This window comes from Rhinoderma darwinii, unplaced genomic scaffold (genome assembly GCF_050947455.1).
Source record: "Rhinoderma darwinii isolate aRhiDar2 unplaced genomic scaffold, aRhiDar2.hap1 Scaffold_608, whole genome shotgun sequence".
Taxonomy (NCBI): Eukaryota; Metazoa; Chordata; class Amphibia; order Anura; family Rhinodermatidae; genus Rhinoderma; species Rhinoderma darwinii.
The window spans coordinates 29,891-42,086 of NW_027464163.1; the positions used below are offsets into that span (position 1 = coordinate 29,891).

Here is a 12,196-nt window from a genome sequence, read left to right on the forward strand (position 1 = left end):
GTCGTAATTACGACCCGTAATAACAGGTGTTTTTACGGTCGTGTGCATGAGGCCCCGTAATGACGGGTGGCTACATGTGTGCACCCGTCATTACGGCAGCGTTGCTAGGCGACGTCAGTAAATAGTCACTGTCCAGGGTGCTGAAAGAGTTAACTGATCGGCAGTAACTGTTTCAGCACCCTGGACAGTGAATTCCGATCAGAATATAGAGTAACCTGTAAAAAAAAAAAGACGTTCATACTTACCGAGAACTTTCTGCTTCCTCCAGTTCGGTCTCCTGGCCGTTGCCTTGGTGACACGTCCCTCTCGACATCCGGCCCGATATTCCTGGATGAAGTTACAGCCCATGTGACCGCTGCAGCAAATCACAGACTGCAGAGGCCTCTGCAGCCAATCACAGGCTGCCGCGTCAGAAAAGAAGGTCGGACTGGAGGAAGAAGAGGGACTCGTCACCAAGACAACGACCGGGTACGTATGAAATGCTTTTTATTTTATTTTTAATCAGCAGCCTCTTTTCTCTATCAGTGATTGATAGAGACAAGTGGCTGCCGATTTGTATAATATTTTTGACCGGGTTCGGTCAAAACGGGTTCGGCCGAACTCGGTGAAGTTCGGATTCGCTGCGAACCGAACTTTTCCTGATGTTCGGACCGAAACCGGGTTCGGTTGTCCCGGTTCGCTCATCTCTAGTTGCTAGAAATGGGCCTCTATACACCTATAGATATTGCATTAAAAACCAGACGTTTGCAGCTAGAATAGTCATTTAGCACATTAACAATGTATAGAGTGTGAGGGGCGTGGCTTAGCGCGCAGCAGGAGCAGTCGCATGATCTGAGAGCTCCGCCGTGAACCCGCGCCAACGTTATCCTGCAAGATATACTACAGATTCTAAAAGCTATAATCATACCTTCCAGACGATCCAGGCGGTTGAAGGCGACTACCGGAGCAAGAATGAGCCCCACCAGAGGTCAGTCGGCTGCTCTTACCATTACGTAGCTCTCAGTCTGTTACCTTTCCTCCACTACTATCCTCAATAACACCTTCATGATTGGCAAGTCACCACGTAATGGTAAGAGCAGAGTTCACAGCAGCACAGAGTATTTCAGGAGATGAGCGTGTGGATCTTGTGCGTGGTGACTTGCCAATCATGTGAAGGTGTTATTGAGGACAGGAGTGGAGGAGAGGTAACAGACTGAGAGCTACGTAATGGTAAGTGCAGAGTTCACAGCAGCACAGAATCTGCACGCTCCTCTCCTGAAATACTCTGTGCTGCTGTGAACTCTGCTCTTACCATTACGTAGCTCTCAGTCTCGGCGCACGTAAATTACAGGTTCGGTCCGAACTAACACGATTTTGCGCCTGACACTTCGATTGCCGGAGATTACTTACAATGGTGCAAAAGTCTCCATATTCCCTGACTTCTCTGCTAACCTGCAAAAGTGGCGGGCGACATTCCTGGCCGTCAAGAGGCGCCTGAGAGATCTGGGCATTCCATACTCCATGTCATATCCAGCTCAGCTACGTATTGTGGATGGAGACAGATCCATATTTTTCAATTCCCCGCAAGAGGCTGACGACTGGGTGAGAAGTAAACGACCGGCGCGCCGAAACTAATCTTATTGAATAACACAGTTGGCGACTCATGCAAGGCGGACTGATGCTGTTGACCCAATCTGTACCACTGGATTCGCAGGACAGTTCGCAAGGGTTTTGGGTCCACTCTATCCTGGCGGTGATTCGGCTTGGGTTGGACGGAAATCGGAGGGCCCCCCTGCCTGACCAATGTGCCTTTCTACGCCAGCTAATATGCAGAGCAACACTCCTAAGGAGGCTACCGCACGTATCCTTAAAGATGGAAGCTTGAACAGTTGCTGTTTGGCGTGGGGTTTACCCCCGATTACTTAAATGCCACGTTTCTGGGCATGCAACGGCAATGTAACGTGCATCTTCATGTATTGTCGGTATTGTTATACTGTTTACAATTGTTTTTTCTTAGTTATAAGTTGGAATGTGCCGCGGATGCGGATAGATATAATACTACTAATGTACAGATGCAATCGCATAAGAGATGTATTGATTCATTACCTACCACCTCTGCGTGGGGCGAGAATATCAATGTATATCAGGTATTGTGGATTTCTCCTGCATATGGATATCGCATTGCATAGATGTCTTCTTTAACTGTAATGTCCTGGAATGTGAGGGGTATGGGCAGTCCACAGAAGCGTGTTATATTGTACAGCCATATCCGCAGAGTTAACCCTCACATATTGTGCCTTCAGGAGACTCACTTAGCACCCGCTAAAATGAGAACAGTGATCCGGCCATGGGTTCAGTGGTCTGGCCATTCTTATCATACTTCGTACTCGAGAGGTGTTTCCATCCTGGTGCACAAATCCGTGAGGTGGGAGGCCATCCATACCAAAGTTGATAGTGAAGGCAGATATATATTTGTGTATGCCCTCATAGAAAATGTTCCTTATGTCTTACTGGGTATGTACATCCCTCCGCCCGCATCTATGCAAATTTTACATCTGGCGGCTACCTTTGCTGCAACATATCCAGCCGCTAAAGTGCTGGGAATGGGAGATTTAAATATGGTCGTGAACTGCAGCCTTGATAGATTTAGTGCTTCCTCTGGGAGGGCTGAGGTACTGCCCACCACATCCGTATTGGGCTTATTGTTTGATGATATAGGATGGACAGACCTCTACCGATATAAACATCCGACAACTAAAGTGTATTCCTGTCACTCCCTAGGCAGACACTCCCTATCCCGCATCGATTATATGGTGGGTAATTCTCTCATTGTACCCATGGTTGAATCTGTCTCTTATAAGTCCAGAGCGGCGTCTGATCACTCCCCTATAGTGACCAGTCTTAGTCTTCCCGGCCCCCCCATGCCTGGGAATTGGAAAATACACCCCTTCTGGCTGACCCTGATAGGCCCTCAGGATAGGATCTCAGATCAACTGGAGGTATTTAATATGGAACATAGCACATTTGAGAATTCCAGTATCGCATGGGACACCTTGAAAGCTTACCTCAGAGGATGTCTTAGGTCCACGATTTCATATATTAAAAAAGACTCTTCAAGGATTGAATCAGAGCTAGAGCAGCAATGCAAAACTTTAGAGGGCAAATTCATTGATGATCCCACTGACACAAATAAAGACCTTTGGCTGCAAACAGGACGGAAGTACCTTTTGCTGCTCCAGGAAAAGGCAAACAGGAAGATATTTTTTGCGAAACAATCATATGTTGAATTGGGTAACCAGTCTAGTAACCTCTTGGCACACTTAATCCACCAAAACTCTAAAAGCCCAGCCATTCTCAAAATTCATGGTAGATCTGGGGAGAGCTTGACAGATTCCCAGGGAATAGCTGAGACGTTTGTACAATTTTACAAAGAGTTATATACCTCTCAATCTAGGTACGATTTGTCGGAATTTAAGGCCTATATGTATGGTATAACGTTCCCAACGTTGAGTACAGAAGGCAGAACAGCTTTAGAGGCGGATGTGACAGAGGATGAGATATGGGAGGCCCTGGGGGAGATGTCAAAAGGAAAGGAGTCGGGCCCAGACGGGGTCCCTATAGAGGTTTATCACAAATTTTCGGAACATCTCATCCCCTCACTATGCGCTATGTTTTCATATGCACTTGATAAGGGGCAGCTACCTGATAGTATGTATGATGCCACTTTCATCGTCCTGCTAAAACCTGATAAAGACCCTATGGAATGTGGCTCCTATCGCCCGATTTCGCTATTAAATAGCGACTACAAGTTACTTACCAAAATCCTAGTGAATAGGCTTAATAAAGTCATTTCCCAAGTCATTCACGAGGACCAATCGGGCTTTATGCCAGGGAAGTCTACATCCGACAACATCCGTAGGGTACAGATACTTGCACAGATAGGAGGAGCTATGAAGGCGGACTGGGCAATGGCATTGTTGGATGCCGCAAAAGCCTTTGACTCCATTGAATGGGCATACTTGTTGGAGACCCTGGACAGAATTGGATTTGGGCCTCAATTCCTTAGGTGGATTTCCCTTCTATATAAGGAACCAAGGGCACAAATCCTGGTGAATAGGGTGTTATCCCTATATTTCTGTTTGCAGAGAGGCACTAGGCAGGGATGTCCCCTCTCTCCTCTGCTGTTTGCCCTCGCTATTGAACCACTAGCCCTAAGAATTAGACAACACCCTGAGTACAAGGGGATAGGTCTGGGGGGCAGGGAGGAAAGAATCGGCTTGTATGCAGACGATATGGTTCTTCTTATGTCTTGTGTCATCCGTGTATGATGCGCGGTTGCGTGATTTTCGCGCAGCCGCCATCATAGAGATGAGGCTAGTCGACATCAGTCACTGTCCAGGGTGCTGAAAGAGTTAACTGATCGGCAGTTAACTCTTTCAGCACCCTCGACATTGAATTCCGATCACAATATCGGGCAACCTGTTAAAAAAAAAAACGTTCGTACTTACCGAGAACTTCCCTTCCGGCCGTTGCCTTGGTGACGCGTCCTTGGAGACGCGTCTCTCTTGACATCCGGCCCCACCTCCCTGGATGACGCGGCAGTCCATGTGACCGCTGCAGCCTGTGCTTGGCCTGTGATTGGCTGGAGCTGTCACTTGGACTGAATTGTCATCCCGGGTGGTCAGACTGGAGGAAGAAGCCGGGAGTTATCGGTAAGTCAGAACTTCTTTTTTTTTTACACGTTCATGTATATTGGGATCGGAAGTCACTGTCCAGGGTGCTGAAACAGTTTAACTCTTTCAGCACCCTGGACAGTGACTATCTCCTGACGTCGCGTACCGGAAATTTTTTTGCCGGGTTCGGCCAAAACGAGTTCGGCCGAACCCGGTGAAGTTCGGTTCGGTTGTCCGGGTTCGCTCAGCTGAAAGACACTCCGTTTGGATGTTAGTAAACAGAAAAGCACGTGATGCTTTTCTGTTTACATTCATCCTTTTGACAGCTCTTGCGCGAATCACGCAGTTCGCACGGAAGTGCTTCCGTGCGGCATGCGTGGTTTTCACGCACCCATTGACTTCAATGGGTGCGTGATGCGTGAAAAACGCCGAAAGAACGTACATGTCGTGACTTTTTTTCAGCGGACTCACGCTGAGGAAAAATCACGGACATGTCAGCACGGCCCCATAGACAAATATAGGTCCGTGCAACGCACGTGCAAATCACGCGCGTTGCACGGACGTTTTTCCCGTTCGTCTGAATAAAGCCTAAGAGAAGGTAAATATATACAGTAAAAGCTAAACCAAAAAAAACCATGGAGGAATCTGTTTTTTCCAATTCACCCATTATATGGTATTTTAAATGGTGCCAGTAAAAACTACAACTCCTCCCGCAAACAAATAATCCTTCACACAACACTCCATTGATGTAAAAATTAAAAACTTATAAAGCTCTTGACCTCTTTAGTGTCTCAAAGTATTCTGCTTTCTCTCTTCTCTATGGCTCATCCTGCTTTTACAGCAAATTCAAAACCGTGTAAGATCTGTGGCCGCCTAAACAGAAAACTTCAAATAAATACGGTACAGTGTCTTCAGAGTTCTGTCTTCAGAGTTCTGTCTTCAGAGTTTGGAGGGGGGGGGGAGACTTGAAAAACTGCCCGGGCCCATGGTACCGTTAATCTACCCCTGATCAGAACTAGGTATTTACGCATGACCAACTTTCAGCCGAGCCATCAGTCCCGTTGAACTGACGGAATAGGCTTTGATGGAACGATACAACATCTATGTATACAAGATATATAAAGATACATAAAAGCTGCAACTTAAAAAGTAAAAAAAATAAAATAAAAGTCAACTAAAAAGTCGTTTATTAAAAAAAAACTGTTTTGTTCCAAAGATGTACAAAGCTACAATTTAGCGTAAGAATATGTTAAGGGTAAGGCCACACAGAGGTCCTGACACGGTCACGACATGGCCAACAACCGAACCGGCACCATGTTCGGTGCAACTATCAAGTAACCTTTTATTGGCCGCGCGTTATTGAGTTTAAAACTGCCCTTTACCTGAAAAATCGTGCGGCCATAAAGGGTGTATTAATTAATGGCTGCACAGTTTTGCAGATAAAGGGACGTTTTACCCGCAGTAAAGTGCTGTCATTTTCACACAGTTCGGATACGCTGCAGAAAAGTACCGTATATGTCGGCGTATAAGACGACTGGGCGTATAAGACGACCCCCAACTTTTACCCTTAAAATATAGAATTTAAGATATACTCACCATTTCGTGCAGGAGCGCTTCACTATGGCCATCGGCGGCAGGACCCAGGACTCTGTCTCTTTGAACTCGCGCATGCGCAGATAGGCGAGGTACATGATGGGGTTAATTACTATTAATGTGAGGAACATGGAGGGTAAATTCATCGCACCTCGCGCCTCACATTAATAAGTGAATGAAAGCCGTGTTTATTTCATTTTTTTACAGCGTACACATCATAAATGATGCAAAAACATTGTTGTCCGCGCCATTACTGAATGTGTGTATTTTATGTATTGAGACTTATTTTAATGTTTATTGTAAAAAAGGTGAAGGTGTATTTTTTTTAAAATGTAACCATACTTTGTTTTTACTTTATTTTTAAACTTTAATGTACTGACATATATCAGATATGTGCCAGTACATTAGCCTGTGGACGGATAGCACACAGGCAGTTGTTAGGACATACTTGGGTATATCCTAACAACAAGAGATATGGTCAGACAGCCCTGGGGTCCGTCAATAGACCCTGGGCTGTCTGCCCATATATGGTATGGCCCTCGATCGCGTCACAGGAATTCCCTGTGACGCGATCCAGGGGCATCCCCCCTTCTCACTTTCCCCTGAATGCTGCAGTCAGCTGTGATCGCAGCATTCACGGGAATAACGGCGGAGATGAGAGGTTCTCTGATCTCCGGCGTTATAGAGCGGGGCTGCGGCTGTGTAATACAGCCATTGCCCCGCTCCTGACAGGAAGTGCGCGCGCGGTCAGCATGAGGAGATGCGGCCGGCGCTGCACTAATGAGCGGCAGTTCAGGCACTGAAGACAACATGGGGGTGCTTTGTAGCGCGCCCGCCATGTTCTGTCTTCAGTGCCGCAGATCATTAGTGCAGCGCCGGCCGCATCACATGATGCTGACCCCGCGCGCATATGTCAGGACTCAGGAGCGGGGCTGTGGCTGAATTACACAGCCGCAGCCCCGCTCTCATAGTCATGTGTACTATACTGAGCTGTGCGGCTGCAACGTGCATCCCTAATATCCGACAATATCCGGCATATAAGACGACCCCACACTTTTGACATTTTTTTAAGGGTGTAGAAAGTCGTCTTGTACGCCGATATATACGGTATGCAGCATATCTGAATTAGACCCCACAGGGAATACTGGCCAAAATACATCACCAAATTGTGGTGCAGATTTTCGTCCAGAATCTGCAGATTCTGTGATTGACTGTAGCGTAAGGGTATGTTAACACAGTTCGGATACGCTGTGGAAAAGCACGCAGCATATCTGACCTAGACCCCGCAGGGAATTCCACCTGAAATAAGAGGCCTGCTGCACGGAGAACAGCAGGGGAAACAAGGAGTCGTCGCTATGGCAATGCATGGGGGTATAGACTTTTTTATTAAACGTAAACAAGAAAAAGGTTTTTTGTTTTCAGATTTGTGATTTTTGAGGCGGATTCATAGCTATTTGTTGTGGCTTTTACCTCCCCAATAAACTCAATGGGGAAAAACCGCAACAATTCTGCAGCATCAATTGGCATGCTGCAGATTAAAACTCTGCACCAGAGGTCAATTTATGGTTTCTCATCTGATTTTTTCTTCTCAATGAAAATCTGCAGCCAATCCACCCAATGTATAGCGTTTTTATTTGTTTTTTTAGGGAGGACCCAGTTTAAGAAGTTGATAACTCCACTTTATGTGCCAAAACTTCTATCTCTGGTAAATAAATAAATAAATAAATAAGAACGTATACTTGCCAAAAAGAGAATGCAGCTGTATACGTTAAAATCAAGGAACAAAATGATGACTGCAAAAAAATGTTTATTTAAATTTCACACAATTACTGATTGATATAGGGAGGTGCTTGGGGAGGAGCAAAGATTATAAAGGAGCTTATATCATCATCGCTTTTAGGGTGTGTCTGCTTGTGCTGCTTTCCCCCTAAGACTATGGAGTTAGGTGACCCAGCAGCAGTTGCAGCTGAATCTACAGGGCAGCAAGTAAAAGATGAGCTGTCTGATAAGTGTCAAAAACTGTTCTTGGAGTTCTTGGAGGAGTAAGTCCTGTCTTTCTTCTTATTATTGTTGTGATAGTGTTAGAGACATGACTGACATGTTCATTACTGTGATTCAGGTTGTTTTGGTTTGGTTTTTAATTCTGGAATCACACATGGTTTTTTTTTATGCATTTTTTTTTTTTCTGTAACCGAATACAGGAGTGGATACAAACACATAAAGTGCATAGCACAGTAATTTAGCTCCTAATACGCCCCTAATATGCCTACAAACATCTGCCCATTGCTTGCAATAGGTTTTACAATGTTCTGTTCTCACGAGCCTTTATTTTACGTGTCACTGTCAAAATACGGCGTGTAAAATGACGGCTCTTCAAAATAAGTGCAGGACACTTCTTGGGACGTTTTTTGGAGCCGTTTTTCATAGACTATTGAAAACCGCTCCAAGAAACGGCCGTGAAAAACGCCACGAAAAATGCGAGATGCTCAAAAGACGTCTGAAAATCATGAGCTGTCTTCCCTTGAAAACCGCTCCGTATCTTCAGATGTTGTTGACTCTGCGTGTGAACATACCCTAAGGGTATGTTCACATGGCAGCCTCCGTTACGGCTGAAATTACGGAGATGTTTTCAGGAGAAAACAGCTCCGGAATTTGACGTAATGGCATGTTGCAGGCGCTTTTCGCTGCGTCCATTACGGACGTAATTGGAGCTGTTTCCATGGAGTCAATGGAAAACTGCTCCATTTATGTCTCAAGAAGTGACAGGCACTTCTTTGACGTGTCGGCACAGAACATCGTAACCCCATTCTAATGAATGGGCAGATGTTTGCCGACGCTTTGGAGCCGTATTTTCGGACGTAATTCGAGGCTAAAACGCCCGAATTACGTCCGTAAATAGGGTGTGTGAACCCAGCCTTACTGTTATGCCTGGAGTGGATACAAAAGAGCGAAGCATAAAGAAAAGATTTGTATGTCTCCTCTTTTATCCACTCCTGTGTTTGGTTAAATTGCACCAGAAACTACATCAAAAGTAGTATTTTATGTTTTTTTTTTTTTCTGCCCTCTCTGAAGTGCTATACACCATTTGTGGAAAAAAATTAACAGGAGAGGTTATAGGAAAGGTGCAGCAGAAAAAATCCTCATACTATACATATTCTGCCACAAATTATCCTGACCATCTATGATGAATTGACCTTTTTACAGTTTCTGCACTTACTCTAATGATTGGATGTCTCTTTAATCCCCCTTCGGCCTCGTTCACACCTTCCATCTCAGATCCGGCAAATAATACCGCAAACAAAGTTTCCGGTAAAACCCGAATGAAAAACCGTCGGAACCCATTAGGGTCAAGCTCAGTCAACGCTAATAGGCTCCGTCGTTCAAGGCACTCCTGCTATTTCCGTTGTTCTGCTTCTCTGACTGAGCAGAACGGAAAGCCGAATGCAGGTGTAAACCCAGCCACAAATGCCCAGTTTTGGTCCTGAAAAGACCAGATACTCTTTAGTGATTTTGCACGTGTGGCAGTTTGACAGGCCTAAGGGTATGTTCACACGCTGAACAAAAAATGGCTGTAAAATACAAAGCGGTTTTCAAGGGAAACTCAGCCTCTGTTTTTCAGCCATTTTTTTAAGCATCAAGCATTTTTTGATACGTTTTTTTTTTTGTGGCCCTTTTTGGAGCTGTTTTTGTATTGACACAATGAAAACTGGGTCCAGAAGAGACATGCACTTCTTTTTACGGGGTGTTTTTGTATGCGTGTTTTTTTTCAAACGGCCTCGTAAAAAAACGCAATTTTTTTTCCCATTGAAATCAATGGGTGCAATTGGAGGCATTAAGCTTCCGTATTTCCAGCAATTTTTCGGGGCGTTTACGGCCCAAAAAACTGCTAAAAATAAGCTGTGTGAACATTCCCTTTAGTTTAGTTTCTCTTTCAGACGTATACCGTAAATGCATGATTTTCAAAATTCTTCAAAAAAGGTATACAAGTAGTATACAGTTGGCATCTGTTTAATGCATCGGGTTTCCTTTTTTTTTTTTTTTTAAGGGGAAGCAATTTTTCTTTTTTTTCTTTTCCTCAAACCGATTCAGATACCTATGTCTGGATACATACGGATTTAGCCGAGTTGTATCTTGTGTGATAACTTGCTGCAGCATGATATCACACAAAACAGCCATTGAAAAGTCAAGTTAAAGCTTCTTGCCACTGTGTATTTAATGCGGGTAAACCGACGCTTTTTCTGCAAAATCGTGTGGCCATGAATTAATACACCCTTTATGGCCGCATAATTTTGCAGGTTACAACAACTCACCCCCTATTCATTCTCTATGGCCGCATCGGAGAAAGCAGAACACTGCACTCGGCTATCTCCAGGGCTCCCATAGAGAATGCCCCTTAAAAAGGTATTTGACAGCCACGCCTACATAGGTCCAGCACAGTTTTTGGCCACAATGCGACCATGTCAGGGCCGCTCCGTGTGGCCTTACCCTTACCCTAATACTGTTTACAGGTGAAAGTTTGCTACAATTGTATCTAGGCAATAACCTACAGTTTAAGCTAACGATAATGGCAGCATTGACATCAAGGGGAGGCAGAGATAGCGGTTTTCTCAGCGTTTTTTACCAGCGGCGCTCAATGGCCACGGCTGACAAATGCAGCAAAAAAAAGTACCGGCAGGTCAAAATCTGCTTCAAAATTGCTGAAGGAATTTTGAAGCAGGTTTTTCTGCCTGCAAAAAACTTAGTATGGCCATACCCGAAGACTAGATTCACTCGGGCATTGCGCATCTTGGATGTGAAAAACTGCAGATTTTTTTCACGTCTGAGGTGCGTCCGTGCTCTGTGGGACGCTATATCACACACCCCCCATAGACTAGAGTCTATGGAGTGAAGCGTGAAAAAATAGGACATGTCCTATTTTCTCACGGACCTTTCACACGCCGGTCACATGGGATGAAGCTTCATCCCAGCGGGCCGGCCCTCTGACGTCATCCAGGAGGCTGACGTCATCCGTAATTGGTATGAAACGTCATCCCAGGAGGCTGCGCTGGAGGGAGGAACACAGACTTCTGGGTAAGTAAGAGGTTTTGGTGTTTTTTTGTTTTTTGTTTTTTTTTAATCTGAGTTGCGTTTTTTATTTTTTTTTGCTGCAGAATCGCTGCGAACCCGCCGCAAAAAAACGTCAACACCTGCTATTTGTTCTGGTGCTTTATATATGGTCTGAGCTTTGTTCTGGAGCTGTATATATGGTCAGAGCTCGGCTCTGGTTCTGTATATATGTTCGGCGCTCGGCTCTGGTGCTGTATATATGTTCGGAGCTTCTCTTTGGTGCTGTATATATGTATTGAGCTTGGTTATGATGAACCAAGCTCAGTATGTGTGTGTGTGTGTGTATAATAAATATATATATACTACCGTTCAAAAGTTTAGGGTCACTTAGAAATGTCCTTATTTTTGAAAGAAAAGCACAGTTTTTTTTCAATGAAGATAACATTAAATTAATCAGAGGCACACTCTATACATTGTTAATGTGCTAAATGACTATTCTAGCTGCAAACATTTGGTTTTTAATGCAATATCTACATAAGTGTATAGAGGCCCATTCCCAGCAACCATCACTCCAGTGTTCTAATGGTACATTGTGTTTGCTAACTGTTTTAGAAGGCTAATGGATGATTAGAAAACACTTGAAAACCCTTGTGCAATTATGTTAGCACCGCTGTAAACAGTTTTGCTGTTTAGAGGAGCTATAAAACTGACCTTCCTTTGAGCTAGTTGAGAATTTGGAGCATTACATTTGTGGGCTCGATTAAACTCTCAAAATGGCTAGAAAAAGAGAGCTTTCATGTGAAACTCGACAGTCTATTCTTGTTCTTAGAAATGAAGGCTATTCCATGCGAGAAATTGCCAAGAAACTGAAGATTTCCTACAACGGTGTGTACTACTCCCTTCAG

General features: G+C 44.6%; 1 protein-coding gene across 1 annotated transcript in view; it reads left to right on the forward strand.

Annotated features, from left to right (window-relative positions):
• Positions 1 to 8,180: 8,180 nt before the first annotated feature.
• The window catches only part of LOC142725554 (maternal DNA replication licensing factor mcm6), a gene marked incomplete at its 3' end in the record, with an annotated part of 96,095 nt that continues 92,079 nt past the window's right edge, over positions 8,181 to 12,196 (forward strand). Inside the window, exon 1 of the mRNA XM_075848993.1 lies at positions 8,181 to 8,287. Within this exon, the coding sequence (XP_075705108.1) occupies positions 8,181 to 8,287 (107 nt within the window). The remainder of the gene's footprint in view (positions 8,288 to 12,196) is intronic.